The sequence below is a fragment of the Phyllopteryx taeniolatus genome, chromosome 21, assembly GCF_024500385.1.
Source record: "Phyllopteryx taeniolatus isolate TA_2022b chromosome 21, UOR_Ptae_1.2, whole genome shotgun sequence".
Lineage (NCBI taxonomy): Eukaryota > Metazoa > Chordata > Actinopteri > Syngnathiformes > Syngnathidae > Phyllopteryx > Phyllopteryx taeniolatus.
Genome location: NC_084522.1, coordinates 864,661 through 888,505, shown reverse-complemented (window position 1 = coordinate 888,505; position 23,845 = coordinate 864,661). Strand labels below are relative to the sequence as shown.

General features: G+C 51.1%; 1 protein-coding gene across 1 annotated transcript in view; it reads right to left on the bottom strand.

Annotated features, from left to right (window-relative positions):
• Positions 1 to 23,845, bottom strand: part of LOC133471061 (microtubule-actin cross-linking factor 1-like) — a 137,127-nt gene that overhangs the window by 36,345 nt on the left and 76,937 nt on the right. The window contains 24 exon segments of the mRNA XM_061760230.1: positions 7,486 to 7,668; positions 8,462 to 8,779; positions 10,373 to 10,439; positions 10,441 to 10,571; positions 10,745 to 10,933; positions 11,107 to 11,705; positions 11,777 to 12,269; positions 13,017 to 13,216; positions 14,226 to 14,355; positions 14,662 to 14,900; positions 15,002 to 15,064; positions 15,298 to 15,409; positions 15,499 to 15,655; positions 16,770 to 16,936; positions 17,652 to 17,969; positions 18,392 to 18,591; positions 18,671 to 18,794; positions 18,878 to 19,051; positions 19,895 to 20,071; positions 20,268 to 20,435; positions 21,658 to 21,831; positions 22,071 to 22,226; positions 22,751 to 22,984; positions 23,101 to 23,256. Of these exon segments, the coding sequence (XP_061616214.1) occupies positions 7,486 to 7,668; positions 8,462 to 8,779; positions 10,373 to 10,439; positions 10,441 to 10,571; positions 10,745 to 10,933; positions 11,107 to 11,705; positions 11,777 to 12,269; positions 13,017 to 13,216; positions 14,226 to 14,355; positions 14,662 to 14,900; positions 15,002 to 15,064; positions 15,298 to 15,409; positions 15,499 to 15,655; positions 16,770 to 16,936; positions 17,652 to 17,969; positions 18,392 to 18,591; positions 18,671 to 18,794; positions 18,878 to 19,051; positions 19,895 to 20,071; positions 20,268 to 20,435; positions 21,658 to 21,831; positions 22,071 to 22,226; positions 22,751 to 22,984; positions 23,101 to 23,256 (4,929 nt within the window).

Here is a 23,845-nt window from a genome sequence, read left to right as displayed (position 1 = left end):
CTCGATGTAGGCCTCGTCCTCGTCGCCTTTGCCGAGGCAGCGAGGGCTCTGCCGGAGACAGTCGGGGCGACTCAGGGGCTTCCCCATTTTGCCTTCGCTGGCTCCGGTGGGCCGCAAAGTTTGTTTCAAGTGCAGCCGAAACAACAACAACACAAAAAGAGAGTCTCTCTCTGAAGAAATCTACAAAAGCACAAAGTACATTTGGAGTTGAACAAGGTCTCCTTCGCTATGTCACCTCGACAGCCGAGCACTCGCGTGGTCTCGGTGCGTTGCTGCGCGGCACCGGCGAGGGAGCGACACAGGCGGCCCTCCCTCTCGGCACCATATTAATCACAAGCCGTGTTTAGTTAAGAGGGGAGAAGGCCGCCGGCGCCGAGTGACGGAGAAAAACACATCATCTCCTCCGCCTCTCAGAGGTGCAAAGTCCAACGCGAGGCGATAACGTCCCTTTGAGTCGCCTTGACGAGAGAACAGCGCGGCGGCGGCGGCGGCGGCGTACTCCTCCATAGTCCAAAACACAAAGTCATTCGGTGGCTGACGTGCGGCAAAGTGCAGCGAGGAGAGGTCCTTTTAAGGTGACAAAAGCCACAAGCTTATCTACAAAGAACGAGCATGTGGAAAGCGCAAAAGAAGAATGTCAATGCCGCCTTCACAAAGAATCTGGGATTTGTGTCAGGATTCCAAGACGTCTCAGCGCCGCAGCAAAAGGAGAAATCTGACCAGTCTTTGACGAAAATGCAGAACAAAGAAGAAAAGCCCCTTGGAGCTCCATCCCAGTTTCAAAGCCCCTTCTCCTTTTCCTCTCGTCCCAGGATCATCCACAGCTCCTGGGGGAGAGGTGGTCCAGCAACTCCAAAGCAGGCAAGGTTCTCCTGGGGCGAGATCAAAATAAAGGGAAGGGGGGGAAGGAGGGCGTCCAATCCCGACCCAGGCAGCGAGCGTCAGGACGGCGTCCGGGAGGGCGAAGACCCAGACGGCCCTCCCGGCCCTCTGCCAGCTTTCGGGGTTGCGGGCGACGTCCTCCCCCTTCGTTGGCGCAAGAAAATCCCGGGACGCTCCGCTCCGCTGGCCGGCTCGCTTCTTCTTTCTCTCTCTCTCTCTCTCTGGGAAACAAAGTGCCACGCTGTTCCCGTTTCTCCTCCTTTCCTTTTCTTTCTGCCAAGCTGTGCTCTCTGCCTCTTCTCAGGCCGCCGCACAGCAACTCAAATGGTTTGCAGCTGCTAAAAAAATCTCACTCGCGCTCTATCGCTCGCTAACTCCCACCCCCTCTCTCTCTCTCTCTCTCTCCCTCGCTCGCTCGCTGTTTGTATTTGAATTCAGCTCCGTTTCTTCTGTTTCCTGCACGGGTATTAAAACACAGGAAGTGCTCCAATCATGCCGGTTTCCTGTCTCACCAAAAAAAAAAAAAGGAACAACAGATCGGCGCCAGAGAGAAAGTTATGCGTGCGGGAAATACTGTGGAGAAGCAACACGGCAAACAATTAGAGGAGGAATAAATAAGTCAAGAAAAACAAGGATCGCCGGTGTAGCAGGAACTAGAGTCAAAATGCACAAAAAGCTCACCGAGAACGAGCGCACACAAAGAGCAGAAGAAGAATTGACGTGCGATTGAATGAGTGTGTTTTCCAGGCCAGGCTTTGCCGAGCTCCTCCTCTGCTCCAATGAAACGCATTCAAGACAGACGGACACAAAAGCGGCTGATTCACACGCGGGCTCCGCTCGCGCATTCTCGTCTGAAACTCGATCCGGGGAGGGCGTCGGCGGGGAAGGCCGGACGGGGCTTAGCGGTCTGGCTTGTCAGAATTCCACACAAAACGTGGCAGCGGAACCCGAGCCGGCGGCCACACGCTAACCCGCCAGCCCCTTAAACGCGCCGCCGCATTGTTCTCGCCGTGTTATCGAAAGTTGCACACTTCCCAGGGACACGCGTGCGCTTCCGCCAATTAGCCTCTGTTAGCTTAGCTAGCTCCCAAACTGGGGTGACTTTTTTTTTTCACCTCCTCTGTTTCCCAACCCTTATTGCGGAAGGGCACATTTAAACAAAAATACAAAAAGAATAAATAAAATGTACTTAGTGTGAAAGCTGGCCATGTTTAGTTGAACACGAAGCTGATACAACTTGCAGAGGGTGAATTAAGACACACACACACACACACAAATCTTAATCATTTTGGGACCGATCAATTGTAATGAGATCATTTTCTGATTTCGAGCCCAAAACAAACAATAAGCCAGTCTTCTGCAGCATAAAATCAAGCTTGCTATACACTGGCCTACGCAAACCCGGCGCTAAAGAAAGAAAGAAAGAAAGAAAGAACGTGTGTTTGTTCCGAACAGTTTCCGCATAATTGGCTCATCAAAAGGCGTAACAGGAGAGTCGGCATTAATTTGCCTCGTGCGTGCGTGTGCGCGCAATCCGATAATGAGATGCACGGTCACGTCTGTCTGTTGCGATAAACAGGATATCCAGAAAGACGAGTATTTACAATTGAACCAATAGAAAGAAAGGACTGATATTTTTTTCAATCGGAAAGAGACTTGGCGGACGCGCACGCGAGTTGAAACCTCGCTCGCCTGGCGCACCCGCAAGACTGCGCGTCAAAAGCGCGAAACGCAACTGCCAACACACACACACACACGATCAGAGTCAGTTGCGCCGCAGCTGTCACCGCTGTGTCTCAGGCAAACGTTTTGCTGGAAACAAAAGGGCTTTGTCGCGCGCGCACGTTGAGATGTGAAGTGCACATCATCTCGCGTGATCCTCCACCAGCCTTCCTCCACCTTTTCAAAGCACACATTCACAAGACTTATTAGCATGGAGGACATGGGAGGTGAACAGAAAAGAAAAGAAGGACGACTCCAATATAGAGTTGGAAGGAGTCTTAGGCGGCGTCACATACACACACGAGACAATTAGTCAAACTCTGACCTTATGGAGCTGCGTTGTTCAAGTTTTGTTTTAGGGCGAGTCATTACGTCTGCGTCTTTTCCGGCGTGGCTCCTGGAGACCTTTTGTGGGTCCACTGGTGGTAGCGGTGCCTACCTGGTTTCATGGGAAACTGCAGTCGATTCGAGGGCTGAATTTTCGAAGGACTGCTGGAAATGGCCAAAACGATCCTAAAATGGTCGCTTTGAAACCTCCCGCACTTTTGACAGCACGACTTCTTGAGGCTTTTTGCGGGTCTGCCCGTGAGCCACATGCCTCCTAAATTTCATGTTGCTAAGCGAAACTGGCCGCAGGGGCCGAATTTCAAAACAATCTGCTGGATGCTACCACGCCTATTTTGGGGCTTAAACCTGCAACTCCTACCAAACTCATTTTATTTTACGAGGATGGGAAAGCCATCAAGGTGATGATTCGGCCGGATAGGAATAACGAATGAAGCGACTCCAAAAAGCCTTCGCTCCGCCCGTTATTCGCATAAATAGAGGCGATCAAAGGATTCGACGAATTTCAATGACACATTGTCCCGCCTCCTTCCTCCCTCATCGGCGTTATCGACGGTGTGAGCGTCAGACCCTCGCCGATGGGCTCACGCTTAAATTCGATGAGCCGACGGCTTCCCTTTAATTATCCTCATTCCTCCATCATCCTCATCCTCATCCTCATCCGAACTCTGGGAGTCCCTGAGGGAGGTCATCGCAGACAAAGAAGAGCATGCAAGTCTTGACTGCTCGCTCTTCAACAACTGTGTGTTAAAACAGGAAGTTGAAACTTGATTGTAAAAGTGGCACAAATTTAAAAAAGGATCAAACATTGTCAATCAAAGCACCAAATGTTGTCTCGCGAAAGTCCACAGGGCTAATGCTAACATATAATGTGAAATGTCATAGACAGGCTAATGGAAATTAGCGTTCGAGTTGTGTTAATTAGGAGCCTTCAATGCACTGCTGCTTTCACATAAACGGAGCAGCAACACATACAAACTGCGCATATGACCATATTCTCTCGTGTTTTGCACTCGCATTTCGCGTGTTTGCAGGTTCTGTGGAGAACAAAGGTCAGAACTGTGTTTGAGTACAACATTTTGGAGGGGGGGGGGGGGAAACAACCTACATTTGTTTTTTGTTTAGTTTTTTTTTTTTTTTTTTGCTAGAATGGATTAATTGCATTTGCATTCATTTCAATGGGGAACGATGTTTTGAGATACAAGAGTGTTGAACTTGAATCTCAAGGCACCACTCTCCGTACAGTTTTTTTTTTTTTAGAGAAAATCTGCAGATAATTGACAGCCATCATAATTGCATTGAAAACAATTGTTTTTTTTTAAAAGATTGGGCAACAAAAAAAAACAACAACAACCAATCGGCGATTCGGTGACTGCGCGCCGCACATACAGCGCTGCTGACTATTCTTGCTGCTGCTCACATTCACTTGTGAACATAGAGTAACACGATTATATTATCAAGTGCTTATATATATATCTATATATATATATAGATGCGATATATTAAGACGGAGATCTCTTTTTGCCACATCCTCCACTCGGGCAACGCTGCTGACTCTTCTTGTTGCTGTTCACGCTCGCTTCTGCTTTTTGTCGACGACACCGTCGTCCTCTTCTTCTTCTTTGCCTTAAGTTGAACATTAACTCCGCCGCCCGCTTCCTCGTGGACACAACTTCACGGAATGCACGCGCGCGCGCACGCACGAGCACGGACATAACACACGCCGAGTTTGATACGCACGTGTGAATAATGCGGTAGCGACTTTTCGCGTCGTAAACACTTAAGAGTTCACTTGTGTTTTGGTGGGGAATGCGCACACACTTAAAACACACACACACACACACACACACGCAGAAAGAAAGAAAGATAGAGATAAAGAAGGGTGTGCGTGTACTGATGAGCCACGACGCGGAGCTTCCTCATAGTTGACACAAAAGAAGATATTCCATTTCATCGAGAATGAAAAAAAAAAAAAGGTGAGTAGGCGGGCGCGAGCCTTGGCACACACCAGGCTAATTCACAACAGCTGAGGCAACACACAACCTGGAAGTGCAGTGTGCACACACACACACCATGTTCAAAATATATTGAATAGCTGCCATTTTTCTTCATTTGTCACACAGGTGACATGTAAGTGTGTGCGTCACGGGGTTACAGGAAAAGTGCAGTCAGGTTTTGCAGAAATGATCAAATGACATCAGCCCCCTTACACACACACACACACACACACAGAAAAAACACCATCAACCCACAAAACACACACACCTGGGCGTCACGGTGGGAATACTGAATTTTAACCTCTACCCGCACGCCAGTCGTCACGGCCGACATGTCGCTCAACGAGTCGGCTCTCCAGATTAGCGTTAGCGCTCAAGTTCTTCCACACCACACTCGCGCAAGCAGACCTTTCTGCTTGGACTCAGGGAACCTCAAAGGAACCTCCCCCCCCAAAAAGTGTTCGTGATAAACGCCTTGTCCGAGATGATCGATCAATAATCGGAGGTGCAAGTCCAACATGAGAGCTGTGTCCAATTACTTTTCGACTTTTCTCGGGTGAATTTCCAGCTTTGCAGAGCGATGGAACAACTTGTCTGACCCACTTTTGTTCGGCACTTAACACTCATTATCTAATAGACACCCTGTGCGTGTGCGTGTGCGTGTCACAATGACTCATCGGCTAAAAAGTTCTCCGTGGAGACTCGGACGATGAAGTAACGTTAGCAGTGGAGGCGGACGGCGAGTGAGGGACTAAAGATGTGTGCAAGTCATCAGTTACACACACAAGCATATAGACCCACACGCACGTGGAAACACACTCGCACACAAAAATGCATACGAGTGAACACAAAACAAAAACACGTCCTCCCACACACAAACACAAAACACACATCAACGTGCATGCACGCATACGCACGCGCTAAACAGCCTGTCCTGGGAATGTGCAACTGCATCTACGCACACACACTCTCCTCTGTGTGTGTGTGTGTGTGTGTCAGTTGCACATGTGCTGAGGGGGCGCTTATGCCACACCCTAATACGCGTAAATGTGTGCGCGCAGACAGCTGAGATTCCTCACCGTCCGCAAAAAGACGGCAAGGAATCGGAATCGTCCGGTGGCCATGTTTAAAAGAATGTCTGGTGGGAAACAGGCACACCCCACTCCCACCATGCCCCCCCCCCCCCCCGTCCCCCCCCAATTAATGAAGACATCCACACCCCGCAATTGTTGGAGGCATCAGTATGACATCATGGCTGTGGACTGGGAAAGGCTCCATTGGGGGAGGGCAGGCCAGACAGACTTTGGAATGGAGGGGGATCGCTTACATGCGCTTGGGGAGTGACACGGGTCGGGGGGTGTCACTTCGTCCCACCGCCACTTAGAGGAGTTTTAATAGCCCTTTTTAAAGTTGTAGCACTTTGCCCGTCCTACCGTTGGGATAATGAGACATCTCGGCTGCTATTCTTAACTACATCTCCACATAAACTTGCCGCCCCTGTGCGCCCCTCCCCCCCCCATGTTGAACCTCCAAAGTCAATTCGATGCTGACTGACTTCCACATAACTGCAAAACCTACAATTCCCATATTGGAAAATTATGCAAATGGGAAATAACCCGTGGGAGGATTACGGCGGCAGTTTGCGGACATCACCGTGAAATGGGAAACTGACCACAACCGCATGATGATGATGAAAAAATCATACATTTGGTTGGCATGTGCATCGTGAGTCGGCCTCAAGCAGCCATGTCTGAAAAGAAGGCGGCCATTTTGGTTCAAAGCTGCCATTTCTCGTGGCCGTTTCAAATAGAAACTCCTTCTCGAGCTTTTCCCCCGATGGCCACCAAATCTGAAACGTATACTAGACAGACGAGCGACACCAAATTGGGAAACATTTGGGAGGAGCACGGCGACGAAGTTCGACGACTCGCCAAAATACACAAAACTAATCATTCAGCTTCAAGAGCCAGCATCTTGCGCGTGACGATTGTGGGAGTTCGACGAGGCTGCGGAGTGAGGAGAAAGGACGACGGGAGTGCGAAAATGGAGGCCGGCGCTATTCCATCCTCCTACGTGAGCGCGCAGCAGCGGAGGCGCTTTCTTTTTCTTTCAGTCTTTCACAAACAAAAGCACGCTGGAATGTTTCACGTGAGCCATCTACCACTCTGGCAAAAGACACACACAGGAAGTGACATCATGGCCATTAAAGGTGCTCTTTAGCGATGGCGTGGCGACCGAAAGGGCAGCGTGCACGCCTGTGAGGAAAAAAGCCATAAAACGGCAAAAGCGGCGCCCGTAAAGCACATTCCTCAGGTCGGCTACACGACGCCAAGGACGCAGCAATCTGGTCGCTCCCAGATTGAGACGGGCCAATCACGACGCAGCGATGCGCTATCGGCGTCGTAGGCCGGTTTTTGCCGGGAAGTTTGAATGCATCACCCGCGATCGCCGCAAAATTGAACGGACATGACACGTCATGTCTCGAGGACCCATGCCCGAAACCAAACAAGACCAGAAGCTCAAGGCTCAATTGTCCTACCTTGAAGTCCTTCAGCTGCCGCTCAATGACGTCCACCTCGGAGCCCACAACGCCCTGCGCGTCCAGACCTTCCTCGGCGGCTCCCAGCAGGCCTCGCAGCTCGCCCGCCAGCCGGTAGAAGTCGTCCACCCGCTCGGAGGCGTCCCGGATCCGCGCCAGACGCGCCTGGCCGCGCTCGTTCAGCTGCAACGCAGACGACGCGCGGGATTTACCACGAGGACGGACGGCGTGCTTATCACGGGCGCCGCTATTGGCGTCGAGCGCTTGTCATTTTTGCGGGTACATGAAGATTTCATGTACATTAAATAAATAAATACATTTGTTTTCAATTTTGTTTTTAGCAAGGCAAAATGTTTGTTGACAATGTCAATTTCCTTCACATTTTGTAATTTCTTTTTAGAATTTGTCAATTTGTATGTAAAATTCAACTATTTTCTGTCACATTTTGTAAAAACCCTTTTTCTACACTTTATTTTGCAATGAATTTATTGACAGTTTGTAAATGTATATTTTACAATGTCAATTTCTTTCACATTTTGCACTTTTTTGCTTCCAATTTAGTAAAGAAATATTTTGAAGGTAGTTTTTTGACAGTGTCTCATTTTTGCCCAATTTTGAAAGTTACTGTGTTTTACAATATTTTCTTTGACATCAGACGCGATTTGTTTTAATTTTGTAAAAAGAATGCTTTGCAATTTTGTGTTTTACAAGGTAATCTTATTTCACATTTTGTAATTTCTTTCAATTTTGCACACGTGCATTTTACAATGTCCTTTTCCTTCACATTTTCAATTGTGTAAAAATGCTGCACTTTGTACATTTTGCCGCACATATGAATTTGTTTGCATTTCCGCAAATCGGTTTTTCCTTTTGATCGTTTCCTTTTTTTCGTACGAGACTTCACAGAGTATTGCATTTTTCCCGGTCGGCAGCGGACACGATGAGCTTTTTTTATCTTCGGAGACGGCGCGCTCACCTTCCCGGCCTGGCGCCCGAGCGCCTCCGTCTCGCGCCTGAGAGCCAGCAGGTCGGGCGAGGAGCCTTCGAGCCGCAGCATGGCCGCGCACTCGCCGGCGTGCGCCTCCAGCTCGGCGCGGAGGGCGGCCAGACGCGACAGGAAGCCGCCCAGCGCGTCCGCCTGCGAGGCCAGCGAGTCGGCGTCGCGCCCGACGGGGTCCAGCGAGTCCAGCTCGTCGTCCAGGTCGGCCAGGCGCGAGAAGACGTCGCGCACGTGCGACTGCACCTCGCCCACGCCGTGCAGACGCGACTCCAGCGTGGAGCAACACCGCTCCAGCTGATGGAGCGAGAAGAGGAGAAAACCCTTTCAGACTTGGTGCATCCATTTTTTTCCCTGACGCTTGTTTTCTTTGGTCTTTGACCAAATCAGTTTGTTGACGAAGTCACGATGTCAATCATGTGGTCATCGTCACGAGGGCGTATTGCTATATACACATGCATTGATTTAAACGTGTAATATAATATTTATTTTAGACATTGTATCATAATATAAACAATATATATATTACAATTAAATACATTTTGAAATGTATTTAAATTGAAATTTTGCAAACTGGTTTTTCATTTTGTCACTGTGTATTTTACAAAGTCATTTTGTTTCATGTTTGGTATTTGTTTCCAATCGTGAAAATTAAGTTTCTACTTTTGTAAATGTGTCGTTTACACGTTCATTTTGTTTATTTTATAAATCTGTTTTTACTTTAGATTTTTAAACATTTTTTACTTTCACAAATACATTTTGTCACTGTTTAAAATTTTAATGACAATAATTGTATAATGAGTAATATAATTTCCAGCAATGTTTATTTCCAATGTTTTAAATGTATATTTTTGAAGGTAATTTTCTTGACCAAATCAGTTACATTTTGAGTTTTCAGCAAAAAAAGTAATTTTTTTTTTTGTGAACTACGTCGTCATACGACGGTGTATTGACAACATAGCAGATCTGAGCGAGCCCCTATCAGGCGCTTTCATTTGATGGATCACTCGATGTGTTTTGCTGCAAATGTATGGTTGACTTGCTTATTGATGAACTTTGACCTCGAGCGATCTCGCCGCCAAACTTTCACCGGCCGATTGGCTAATCAACCTTCTGCGCGTCTGGCAAGTCTGAAGACGATCAGATGAACAAAGGTTTTGAAAGTTTTCAATCTTTGACCTTGCTGTGACCGTGACCTTTGACCCGGACCTTGATGTTTTGACATGTATAAAGCTCTTGAACCAAAGAACCAACGTGGACAATATGTATAAGTGTTTTGGCGCAGGCAACACAACCCGAAATAGACGGCAATGTTATCTAAGCAGGCTGACAACACACACATTGATTGCACACTCTGGTCACATCATTAGGGACACTGTGTGTGTGCGTGTGTGTATAAAGTCACACACGCACGTTTATATACAAATATGTGTATCTATAGAGAATATGAGCGAGTGTGGCAAGCGTGCCGAATAAAGCGGCCGTTGAGATGTAAATAAAAGAGTGCGGCTGCTGCCGAACCCAAACGCTCCACAGTCCACAATGACCATAAATGGGCACAGGAAGTCAAAAAGTCAAACGGCTTCAGCAGCTGTTTTCTTTCAAGGTGATAACGCACGCACGCACGCGTTGGAATCCCTTTAGCTCAGTTGTGCAGCGTGACTCACTCAACTAGCATGCTATGCTAATATTTACGCCACTGTAATCCTCCAACTTGCACCTCCAGTGACTCCCGATGGTGTTTTACGGACAAGTCGGAATTTAGAGTTGCACGCCTTCACTGTAGTGGCAGGTTTTGCTGTCCGCTCTGTTTGCACGCGTCGCTGCGCTACAGTAAGCGCGCAAACAACACAATAAGCAGAAACGCACTTCTTGACTGGATCTTCTCACCTCGGCGCTGACGCGGTCAAACTGGCTCTGGGTGTGTTTGGCCCGGTCCCGCAGCCTCTGAGCGCCGCCTGCCCGGCCCGAGGGGGGCGTCCTGCGCCAGCCCCTGAGCCAGGTCCCGCAGGTAGCGCACCTGGGGCTGCAGGGACGCCAGGGTCTCCTGCTGGCTCCTCAGCCTCTCCAGGCTCTTGGCGCTGCAGCCCTGAAATGGAGACATAACAGGAGGCTTGAAATATGCAACATTGAAATAAATTAGGAGGAGTGTCACGCTTACATAAAGCAGACTATTGTGTATACGTTCAATTGTTCTGCCTGTCAGTACGCGTCACTGGCCTAAATGAGCGCACAAGTGAATAATCCTTTGTCTTCCGGTACCTGAGGTCCTAAAGCCTCCTGGACTTCGATCTGGTGCTCGGCGGCCTCCAGGCGTCTCTCCGCCGCCTGCCGACCTTCCTCGAACTCCTTGAGGCGGCCCGAGAGCTCCTCCAGCTGCGACGTGCGAGCGAGGAGACGCTCGGCCAGCGCGTCCAGACGCCGGTTCAGCTGCGCCTTCTCGTCTCGAACCTGAACACACGCGTCAGAAACGTACAATGAAAGTGGATCGTAACTTTTGGAGCAGCCTGTAAAAGGTAAGAGGGGCTTGGTTCTTGACCTGACCAATGTGCTCAGTGTGCTCAACTGTAAACTCACTGGCAAAGGTTTGGCCATCCCGGTATTTAGTAAGGAGACGGAAGTACCTCGTCGTCTCCCACGCAGCACTGCTCCAGGAGCCGGTCGGCGGCCGCGTTGAAGGCTTCCAGCAGGGGCTGTCGCCTCTCCGGGTCCAGGGCGAGCCCCCTGGCCTTGCGCAGGGCCTCATCCAGACCCGTCGAGTCCAGCGACGGCCGGATCTCCGCGTCTTTCTCCTCGCGTTCGTCCAGCCAGGCGGCAAACTCGGCCTTGTGCCGCTGGTAGCTTTCCGCCTCGCTCAGGGTGCTTTTCAGTCGGTCTTCCCGCTCTGAGAGTCTCCCGTTGACGTCCTCCCAGTCCTGCCGCAAGCTGGCAAGGCGGGACTGCAGGGCGGCGCGCTCCTCCCCGCCGGCGGGAAGGGCGGCGAGCAGCGACGCGCCCTCGGCCCGGATCAGCTCGTAGGAGCCGCGCTGGGCGGCGACGGCGCGCCGGAGGTCGGCGGCGGCGGACAGCAGGGAGCGGACGGCCTCGGGACGACAGGGCAGCGCGTCCGGCAACGGGTCCCTGAGCTCCGCCTGCCGGTCCAGCCACGAGCGCACGTCCTGGAACATCTGCTGGAACTGCTGCGTGGAGGACAGCGCAGCCTGCAGCTGAGACAGGCCGTCCGCTGCGGAGAAAACACAAAAATGAATTTTCGGAAAAGGCAGAACGGTGGATTTTCCGGGCCGTTTTCCGCACCCGCGCGGTCCTCCAGGCTTTTGAGCGGCGCGCTGACGCTCGCCAGCCGCTTCTTCAGCTCGTCCTTCAGGTAAGGCTCGGCCACAATGGCGCTCAGCTCCTCGCACAGCCGCTCGGCCCGGGCCAGCTCGCCGCGGCGCCTCTCCAGCTCCGAGCGGATCTCGCCCGTTTCCCGCAGGCGCCGCCTCAGCGCCTCGGGACAGGCGCTGAGCTCGGCCCGGCCGTCCAGGCGCTCGCCGAGCGCCGCCGCGCTCGCCGAGAGCTCGTGCAACAGCGCCCGGTAAAGCTCGCTGGTGCCCCGCGCCCGGCCGATGAGCTCCGAGCGCCGGTCCAGCTCGCCCGTCAGCTCGCGCCACTGCCGGGAGACAGAGTCCAGCTCGGTACGGACCTCCTCCAGCTCCTTGGGATCCCGCGTCTGCGAGAGGATGCCCGCGGCAGACTGGGTGAGCTGGTCGAACTGCTGGCGACGGGTCTCGAACTCTCGCAGCATGAACTACAACAACAAGTTGACATTATGATACATAGACGGGGACCCGGCCACAAATAGCGCAAAAGACCCCAAATATGTTGCCGCGATTCTCAGTGTGGTACGCAGGCTCCCTCTAGTGGTGTGTGAAGAATCACTGCCTAAATGCAGTTCGGTTGTGGTTAACTTTTTGAAGTTCAATACGTTTAATCCTTGATAATTGTTGGTTTTTAAACATTGAGGTACTTTTCCTTACTTTTCTGCACAATACATTTGAATTGAATCATTAAGTACATTTCCCTAGATTTATGTGCAGTGTTAATGGTCACACTTTTATTGTCTTCATTTGACACTTTCAGAACTTGAAGGCGAAACTGTAGACTTTTTAAACACATTTCAAGGTCACTAAACTGTGACTAAACCGAAGAGCATAACTTGCATTACTCCGACACGAAAAGTAAACCATTCGCCGTGGGCAAGATGGGCAAGATGGTATCATCGCTATGAGATTTTGTGATCGATTTTCATGATATCACGGAGGTACGAAACACTGAGCCAATTAAGCGTCGGCTCGATTTCGAAGGATAATTGCAGCCTACGGTTGACTTAATGCGCCTTGCACTCGGCGGACACTTCATGAGGCACAATCTCGAATGAGATATTTATTTTCTATTCAATGTTGACTTTCGATTGACACGGTCAGAGAGGTGGATTGCGGCGGCGCATCATACTGCGAGATGTTGCGAATAGTTTGCCCAACACCGGGCGACGTACTTGAACTTGCTGCTGCTGCGTGTTGAGCATGTTGGGGTCGATGCCGAGCGGTCCCAGCACGCTCATCATCAGCTCCTTCTCGCGCAGCCACGGGCCCAGCTGAGCGGCCGCCGCCGCGAAGCTGCCCAGGCGGTCGGCGCGCGCCTCCAACTCCGCCTGGCGCCGCGACGCCGTCTGATTGGCCGAGAGCCAGCGGGCGTCTGAGGGCAGAGAACACTTAGGGAAATGGTTCCTTGCGCTTGTTCAACACTGGGTTATGAAATCTTTTGAAATAGGTTCTCATATCTTTGTTTCCTAAGAAAGTAGAAATGCACTCAAGCTAACACTTCCCACACTCTCCCTGGAGAACATCCACGTTGGAACATTTTCACACTTTCCCACCCACAAACGTTTGCTGGTTGAACTTTTTGGAGGTTTTTAAGGGGCAAAGACGCATCCAAAAACCGCCGTCTTAGTTTGACCCTCTTTGAGTCGAAAATAGTCATCTTTATTTTTAGTTTGACATTTCCTGTGTCCGCAATGTTCATCGTTATTTTACAAGTTTAGGTTTCGAAAATGTCTTTCCTCTATTGTACGTGCGTGTATTTAACACACAGACACTATAATCTGTACCGTTTTTTTTTTTTTTTTTTTTTACATATAAAGAAATGGAGGAAACAAGTGTGGTCTAATAACTAAATGATGGCGGCACGGTGGACGACTGCTTAGCACGTCTGCTTCCCAGTTTGCCTGTTCTCCCCGTGCCTGCGTGGCTTTTCTCCGGGTACTCCGGCTTCCTCCCACATTCCAAAAACATTCGGTAGGTTAATTAAAGACTCCAAATTGCCCGTAAGTGCCAATGTGCCCTGCGATTGGCTGGCGACCGGTTCAGGGTGTACCCCGCCTCTCGCCCCAAGAAAGCTGGAATAGGCTCCGGCACGCCCGCGACTTCGCGTGAGGAAAAGCAGTACAGAAAATGGATGGATGGAACTAAATGACTGTACATGGAGCCGGTCAAAACCTTTCAGTAAAATGAGGTGTTCTTTGCAGAAGATAAAGAACATATGCCTTTAAGTATTTGGATATTGTCTGTCTACATTTGTTGCTCCACCGTATGTGTTCAGAAGGCTCGCTTCTCTTGATGAAGGTGAGTTCACTGCCACGACACAGTGAAAGAAAGGCGGCGCGTATACATCGGGACATATTTTGCGCGTATTCGGTAGCACATACCGATCTCCCGCAGCTGTCGCCTCCAGGCGTCGGCCTCGGGGGAATCGGGGTTGTCGGCGATGAGCTTCTTCAGGGTTCCCTTCAGCTCCTCCACCTGGGCCGAGCGCTCGGCCAACTCCGACAGCAGCGCCTGGCCGTCGTCGGAGGTCACGTCATTATTAGGATCGTCGACGCCCGCTTTAGCCAAGGTTTGCAAGCGATCCTTTTATGGCTTTTAGCAGTATACGGACGGGCAAGCCAGAATTTGTGGAGCTGTGCGCCTCCAGTCGAGTCGCGCATGTTCCGGAAGACATGCGGCGTAATTAAATAGCAAGCAGACGAGGCAGAGAAGCTTCTGGGGTCTTCTCTCTATTTTCAGGGTCTGGAACCTCGCGATGACCAACGGGGGTTCACGCTACAATCAAATGGATCTTTATACAGGAAACCCGTTTCTTACCTTGTTCTCCTGGGCCTGCGCACGCACCACCTCCGGCTTGGACGGCGAGGCGGCGTGCTCCAGCGCGAGGGTCTCCTCTTTGTCCTTCAGCCAGCGCCGCAGCTCGTCGGCACCGCGCCCGGCTCGCCGCCTCTGCTCCAGCGAGGCCCGCCGGCGGCACAGGCGCTCCGTCAGGTCGGCGCCCAGGGCCTCGTGCCGCGCGCTGACGTCCGACACGGCCACCTGGATCTCCGTCAGGTCTGACGGGGACGCAAACGGGCAACGGGACGCGTTTCGGGCTGGACAATTGCACTTCGTAGAGCAGATAAATATGGAAGCAGATTCACTTGGTCATTCGAACCTTTACAAGTATGAATGCCGTTGACGCTGCCGGGACCCGCGGAGCCGTTCATTTGGGGAGCGCCTGTGAAACACAGCCAAAAAAACACGACTACAGCAGAATGTCGATTTAACGGACAGAAAATTGTGTCGAGTTGTCACTTAAACCGCCGCTCCAGAACTGGCCGCTGTGCTCACAGATATTGCTGCCCCGCCCCCCAAGCACACCGGCGAGGTACGTTTGGATAAAAACTTGTTTTCTATTTATTTACAAGAAACCTGTATTGTCTGTGTATTGAAACCAGGAGCCGCTCTTACCGGGTTTGCTCTGCGGCGCCGTGATGTCAATGACTTGCGCCTCCAGCTCAGAGCCGCTCTTGTTCAACTCCTGCACCCTGGACGCCTGCGACTCCCACTCCTCCAACAGATCCTGAAGGCACCATCATCATTATCATCATCATCGTCGTCGTCGTCCGTGAAGGCAGCACACGCGAGGACGCGGTGTGTTCGCGAACCCACCTGGAGCTGCTGCACTCGCCTCTGCAGCGCCTCCGTGTCCAGGGCGAGCTCCTTGGCGGGCAGCTGCTCCTGCGCCGCCTGCAGCCACCTGAGGAGGGCGCCGGAGAGCCCACGGAAGTGGAGCAGCTGCTGCTCGCAGGCCAAAATGGCCTCCAGTCTGCACCCAGGGGAAGGATTGGAAGGCCGACACGGTTAGACATTACGGCTTCTCACCGTTTGAGCTTGTGTTAGCTTGTGCGCCCCCTCGAGGTCAGGAGGTTACAGTTCAAAAAAAAAAAAAAAAAAAGAGCCCCCGACACCCGTGTACCGGATCAACACGAAATTGGGCGGACATGTTTTTTTAATAACAGGTCGCATGAAAAAGTCTCAAGGGCCCATGTCTGAACTGGAACAGGAAATCTGCCATTTTGGTTTGAAGCTGCCATTTTTTGGTACATTCCTGAGCTTTGCTTAAAATTCCAAACGTTTGGCAATTTAGCATTTTTCGCTGACATTTTCGAACGCTGGCGGAGCGTGACGTCAAAGTTTTAGAATCATATGAAAAGGAGTGTGAGGGCGCTTAAATTGTTGCTTTGATGATGAGATTTTAGACACACGGTCCCTCACTGGATTCACGTTCGACATAAACTGCGAAGTGATTCATCGACTGCAGATTTGGAAAAAGCTCTTTTTTGCCAAATGTCAAATCTCCATCAGTGCATTGACTAACTTATTAGTCACTTATCAGGACTGATGAGGATCCCCAAATGCAAAAACATGACCGACTTTGATTAGTCATCTTTTAATGTCATTATCTTTGTCTTGCGTTGTAATGTGTCAACGTGTGAAAAGAAAAAAAATTATCTGCAAAAATTAAAAAAAAAATTTTTTTTTTTAAAAATCCGCCGATTTTAGTAGATTTGAATATCAGAGTGCCGATTAGCCCTAATTAGCTTTAGCTTCTGATAAGCACCGCATACACAAATCCACTGATGAAGTGCTGCCGCCACAAGCGAAAATGCATGAGTTGTCTTTTTTCCCCCCGCTTCCACAAGTCGAAGCCGTCGAGCGTCTTCCCCAGTTGCCACGGTAGCAAAATCTGCACTGGCATTGAGCCAGCAGGAGAGGGGGCGGGCTTCGCAGTGGCATGAGACAAGCCCCTCAAAATGTCAGCAAGACAACAAATAGGCTGTGGAAAGCCCAAATTCTTCCTTCTTGGGGTCTTTTGACGTCACTGACCTGGGAACTTTGAAATTGTGAACAAATGTTTTCTTGAAACATTTCAATCTTACCTTTGGTCGACGTCGTCTTCGAGCCGCCGGAAGTCATCCGACACGGCCTTGACGTGGTGCCGGAGGTTTTGCGTGTCACCCAAAACTCGGGACGTGCAGACTTCTTCCGCCAGGCCGCAGAAGGACTTGAGCTGAGGCGCTTCCTGTTGCAGCGCCGACTTCACTTCCTGTCAAAAACACCCCCAAAGCATATTTGCCACTGATTAATTGATTTCATAGATTAATTCAAATGAATTAATCAGGCTGACCTATTTTTTTTTTAGCCTCTCTCTAGTTCGACGGTGTCCTCGCTGATGTGCGCCGCTTACACTAACAACATGTCTGCGAACTGAGAGGCGCTAGCGGACGAAAGCAGTGATTTTTCGGACCCCTCTCGCGAATCCCGCCGATTACCGCTGAAACATTTTCAGTGTTGGAAACGTTTGAGCCAAGGTATGTGCCAAGCTGCAAAGATTTTGCCTCACCTGTACAACGCTAAATAAGAAATTGTTGACAATTACTGTAACATGGATGCTAATTTCCATGAGCCCATCTCTAGTGTACATCGAATTATATGTTAGCATTAAGCGAGTGGACTTTGATTCAATCATATTACATACTTTGGTTGAAGATTTGGATGTTTAAATATACAATGTTAGATTCTGTTTCGTTTGATAAGTGTGATTTACAGTAAACTTTAACCGGCGGTCACAAATAAACACACTTTGCATTTTCTTTGGAGAAATGCGAGCGCCTACAGAGAGCAGGCACTCGGGAATCCTTTAAGAAGTCTTTTCATTTTAAGTGTGTTTTTAGTTTGAAGCATGTGGGAGAGATGTATACACACACACACACACACACACACACACACACACACTACATCTCTCTTGGAGTGACGCTGACCTCCACAGCCTGCCTGTAGTCGTCCACGCTGCGGTCGGGCTGCCCGGCCGGGCTCAGGGCCTTGGCGCGACCGCTGACGAAAACCCGCAGGTCGGCCGCCAGCCGCTCGAAGCTCTCCAGCCCGGGCAGCAGCGCCTTCAGCTCGACCTCCCGCCCGGCTTGGCTGACCTGGGCGGCGGCGAACCTCCGCGTCAGTTCGTCCAGCGCCCCCTGCAGGCCCGAAGCGGTGGAGGCCTCGGGGCTCTGGAGCAGCTTGGAGACGGAGTCTCGCGTGGCCTCCACGCTGCCCTGGCGGGAAAGGAGCTCCTGTCGAAGTTTCTAGGGGAACGATATTTTTGAAATTGGTCAAAATGGAGAGCGCAGACCTCCACCAAAGCTCCGACGTTTGTCACATCAAGCTCACGTTGTAAGCGCGTCGCTCGCTCTGCTTTGGGGCGGAGGGAGCAGATCAAACCGTTGACGTTTTTCTGACATTTTTAATCCATTTCGATGAATATTCTAAACATGTTTACAAACTCTGGTATGATTAAATATTTGGGAAAACTAAATGTGCTACATTGAAAACCATTTCACAAAGAAAAATTATAGAATAAAACCAAGTGCCTGTGTTTCACCCCCCCCAAATCAAGTGCAGCACTTTGAGGAGGCTTTTCGAAAACCGCCATTTTGTTTTGCTCCCGAGCAGAACTTCGAAGGTTCTTGTGACTTTCAGCCACTTTCAAGGAGGCCCTCTCGTCTACCTGGTTGCGGGTGAGGGCGTCTTGGAGCGCCCGCACCGTGGGCTGCACGGGCGCGGGGTCCGGGTCCAGCGTGTCGAGCCAGGTCAGCAGCGCCTTCAAGCCCTCCTGCGCGCTCACCGACTGGGCCACGGCCGTCTGAAGCCGCTCGGCCCGCTCCGACACGGACGCCGACAGCGACGAGAACCTCTTCTCTAAACCGTCTGAAGGAGAACGACGACAGAACATTTGACGCGAGCCGAGCTCCTGTCGGGAACGTGAACGCGGCGCGGCGGTCCTGACCTGCGGCACACAGGACGTCCACGGCCTTCAGGGAGGGAGACTCGTCCGCGCTGACCAGAACTCTTCCGGCTCGCTTCACCTTCTCCAACTGCACCGAGCGCTCGGCCAGCTCGTCCTGCAGCAGCTGAACGCGCACAGAGAGAAAGAATTCTCCAGCACCTCGCACGGCCAGACCGGTCGGGGAGCCCAGCGCCACCGACGCTTTACCTGGACTCGCCGCAGGGTGTCCTGCGGGTTCCGGGCGTCGGTGTCTCCGCCGGGCTTGGCGACGCTTTGGTTCTGCTCCTGGGCGCTGAGCCACGAGTGGAGCGAGACCACCTCGTCCCGGTAGCGCCGGTAGCGCTCCAGCAGGCCCGACAGGCGCCCGCCCAAATCTGACGACTGCACACAAACACAGATTGCACGTCGTTGTTGTTGAACGTCGCCAAGGATGTCAGAACCACAGAAATGTACAATCTCCACATCATAACATGACATAATTGCTCAATTTGCATGAAGTTATGAGCAGAATTTCCCCACAAACGGATGGATAACTTAGCATTGGTGAGCAGGATTGACGGCTGAAACGCATTTCAGCCGTCAAATAAATGCATCAACACACACATCCAAAAAGACCAACAACAATACATCTTTTTTTCCAATATTTGTTGCGTCCTAAACGTTACAAAGGATCAAATTGACCAGCAATGCATGTTTAAGCAAAGGAAAACAAACAAAAAATGAGCAAACAAGCTAATTCCTAACTTAACAGTAGAACACTTTGATATGCAACATATGCATACTTAACCACCCCACACACAAACTTTTGTTTTTTCTTGAGTTTTCCAACTGAAACTACATATATTACAGACATATATCATTATTTTAATAATCAAAAAAATAATAAAAGACGGAGAACAAGGCCAACAGAAGAAGTTTAATCCTAGGTTTTAAAATACTTTTTCTTGAGTCCTAACCTTTATATCGTTTGACCCAAAGCATACGTACTGTATTAAATAGTAATACAGTTTCTTTGAAATCAGGGAAAAGAAGTTCAAGATGGCTTCGGTAAGAGGTTGAATTGAAGAAAAATATAAAAACTGTACTACACATTTCTCTGTCAAAGTTAAAATAATAAATGTATTTAGAAAAAGAAAAATTGAAAAAACCAAAAACGTCTTGTGGGAGCCTCTTTTTCAATAAAAAAAATATATATATATTAAAAATTTAAAAAAAAGCGCACACCTTGGCATGAAGCGAGGTATATCTGTGGTTGGCGTCGTGCAGCTTGTCGGTCACCAGCCGCTCGGTGGCGGCGACCCACCGCGGCTCCAGGGCCCCCGCGCAGGAGTCCAGAACCTTCTGACCCGAGATGGAGACGAAGCGCAGGTCGGCCTTGTGGCAGATGACGTCCTCGGCCAGCTGCGGAACGCCACCAGAACGGCGAAATATAATATAAATATATAGTCACAAATGAACAGAATTAGAATCGATTTGCCCCTGCAGAAATTCCTGAGCTAACAGCACCACCTGCAGGCAAGCAGGAGCGGCTGCACTTGGTTGCCCAGGGGTTTATTGGCGGGAACAAGTCAAGTCGCTCGACGGGGGTCGACCGTACCTTTGTGTGTCGGTCCAGTCTGCTCTTCAGTTCCTGAGCGTCCGTTTCTCCTTCCCCCAAACATCTGAGCTCCAGCTCGCTCTGCTCCAGCCAGGCGCCCAGAGCGCCGTGCTCCTGGAGAAACTTGGACAGCTCATCCTTCAGCGCCTCCGACTTCCTCAGTCGCTCCTGCAAGCGGAAGGACCGAAAGGTTAACTGTGCATCAGTCGCCGTCATACGAGTGAGAGATATGGCTTCAAAAGAACATTTGCAGATTTGTTTCCTCTGGCATTATTATATACAGTATCATCCAATAAAACTCCATCCATCCATTTTCTAGCGCTTATCCGAGGTCGGGTCGCGGGGGCAGTAGCTTTCGCAGGGACGCCCGGACTTCTCTCTGGGACGTGCCCGGAACACCTCACCGGGGAGGCGTCCGGGAGGCATCCTAAGCAGATGCCCGAGCCACCTCATCTGGCTCCTCTCGATGCGGAGGAGCGGCGGCTCGACTCGGAGCTCCTCCCGGATGACCGAGCTTCTCACCCGTCCTCTAAGGGAGAGAGAGAGACCGGACACCCTGCGGAGGAAACTCATTTTGGCCGCTCGTATCCGGGATCTCGTTCTTTGGGTCGTCGTGACCATAGGTGAGGGGAGGAACGGAGATCGACCGGTAAATCGAGAGCTTCGTCTTTCGGCTTAGCTCCTTCTTTACCACAACGGACCGATACAAAGTCCACATCACTGCAGACGCTGCACCGATGCGCCTGTCGATCTCCCGTTCCGTTCCTCCCTCACTCGTGAACAAGACCCCAAGATACTTGAACTCCTCCACTTGGGGCAGGATCTCATCCCCGACCTGGAGAGGGCACGCCACCACTCTGCCCTGGCAGAGCCGTGACATTCCACGTACCTCGAGCCAGCTTCTGTAGCCGGGGATCGGCTCGCCAAGGTCACCGCCTCCGGCCTCCGGCCAGATCGCACTGCACCCGACCCCTGTGGCCCCTCCCGCAGGTGGTGAGCCCACAGGAAGGGGGACCCACGTTCCCCTTTCGGGCGGTGCCCGGCCAGGCCCCACAGGTGCAGGGCGCTCGCCTTCGAGCCCCACCTCCAGGCCCGGCTCCAGAGGGGGGGCCCGGCGACCCGCATCCGGGCAAGGGAAAACATCTTCCTGCATTGTTGGTCATCAAAGAGGTTTTTAGAGCTGTGCTTTGTCCGGTCCCTCACCTCGGACCTGTTTGCCATGGGTGACCCTGCCAGGGGCGTAAAGTCCCAGACAACTTTGCTCCTAGGATCATTGGCACACGCGAACCCCTCTACCACAATGAGGTGACGGCTCAAAGAGGGGACATTTTTAAATAAAAGGCAAAAGGCGATGAATCCCCCAGCCTCAAGAGCGTTTTTTGAAGGCTACCTGGCAACTGTGCAGCTTCTGCTGGTGCTCAGCCTGCAGCTGGTCCAGCGCGGCCCGCAGACGTCGCTTCTCCTCGGGAGGAACCGTGGAGTCGGGCCGGTCCAGCAGCGTGCGCGCCGATTGGCCGATTTGGAGAAGCTGGGCCTGCTGAGCCTGCAGTCGCCGGAGTTCAGTCTGCGTCGCAGAAGGTCACACATTCCTCATCCGGACCGCGTGATACGCTACTCGCGAAAAGTTCGGGACATTGGGCTGAAATTTCAGGAGGAACCCGACGGCAATGGCCAGGCTCCGAGCAAGATGTTTGAAAACACGTCACCGAAACGCGTACAAGCGGACGCCGATGGAAACGTCACCTGAAAAGCTAACACCCCCAACTCGCTGTGACAGAAGCTGCAACGGAAAAAGGTTGGCACCTGCAGCGCCCCCGTGTGGGACGTGACGGCGGCGGCGGGCTGCGTGGACGACAGGTCGGTGACATCTTCAGCTGCCGATTGGTGAGCGGCGGTCAAGTCCTTCAGCAGGGAGTCCATCTGGTCTTGGGTCTGCTGAAGATCCTCAAAGGCTTTAGCCTGATGGGTTTTTTTTTTGTTTTGAATGAACATAGGTTAAAAACATGTGGAGAATTGTCATTTGTGTTTCTTGAATTAGTTTAAGATGCTAAAGTAGTGACACCTTTGTAATCTCAATTTTTCTCACCGTGAACTAACCCAACCCTTTCAGTTAAAACGGAAAGTTGGACTACAGTCCTCGCTTACAATTTCAAACGCGTCCGTGTTGCTGCTGCCAGTGTTGCTTGAAGGTTTCTACTGACAGAGACTGATACTAATTTCAGTTTCCATCTATGGCATTTCCTAATCATATGTTAGCATTACGCTAGTGGACTTTCATTCGACGAAATTATAAGATCTGGCTGAACATTCTGTTGTTTAAATATACAGCGTTTCATTGTGTTTTGTTTAATGTGCTCGTTTTACAGCAAACCTCAGGAGGGGAGTGACAAATAGACGACGAAGCAAAGCATTTGATAGTCTCGCAGGCGCTGAAGAATACGTTTAAAAGTGTGACAAAACGTACAATAAGCTTGTCGTCTCACCCTCTGCATGTTGTGCCGCAGCGTGGCGTCGATGGCGGCGTCCACCTCCGACACGGACGCGCCGGCCGCCTCCGTCAGGGCCGCGTAGCGCTCCTTCAGCCGCGCTAGCGCCACCCGCAGGCCCTCTCGCTCCTCCGCGCTCAAGCTTTCTCCTCGCCGGGCCAGCAAGTCCTCCGCCGAGCGGACGGCCTCGGCCGTGTCCTCCGCTCTGGCCCGGAGGTCCTTCTGCACTTCCTGCAAAGAGACGGATAGCAACTTGGCTTCTGTAAAAACGAAAAGCTCACCAAGATGAGCTATCCGACGTTTTTTTGTGTACGAGAGCTCAAAAGGTTGACCCCGAGATTTCGCACCTTTAACTTCTTCTGCTTTTCTCGCAGGACGTTCACATCGTCCGAGTCCGCTGCCGATTCTGATCTCTGATTGGCCAGAACGGCGGCGGGTCCCGCCAACCAGGAGCTGAGACCTTCCAACTGGCGAGAACATTCCGTTTTCTGCTGCTGGATCACCTGAGGAGACGGAGGACCACCACACGGAGACCAACAGCAACAACGTGAGCGCATTTTCATGCAAATAAAGAACATCAACTTATGAGCATATTGTGTCCAGATACACACACACACACACACACACACACACAATAACAAAAATCCCATGAATCCAAAAATGATCTTTATTATTGCAAGTTTCCCCACATTGCACACGCAAAGGCGTGGGGGAGAAGAACAACAACAAAAAAGGCCGTGAGGAAGCCGTAACCGCGGCGACGTCGGCGGCCATCTGCAAGAGCAAGGCAAACATGTTAATAACACGCGTGTAGCACGACACGTGCGCGGGCGAGGAACACGTGATGTGAATGAGAAGCAGCGTAAAGCGGTCCAAAAAATAAAAGACAAGGATTCTAAATAAATAAAAAGCGCAAGAGAAGCGGTGCAAGTTGAAGATATGAAATTTGGTAAGATGGTTTCCGAGTGCGAGTGTCTGATTTGCGGGGCTTATCGCGGTAATTGAGCCACACTCAGGCGGCGAAGTTGAACTGCAGAAATCAACATTTCTGCAAGCCCAACCAACAGATTATTATAACACTTATTCCCCCAA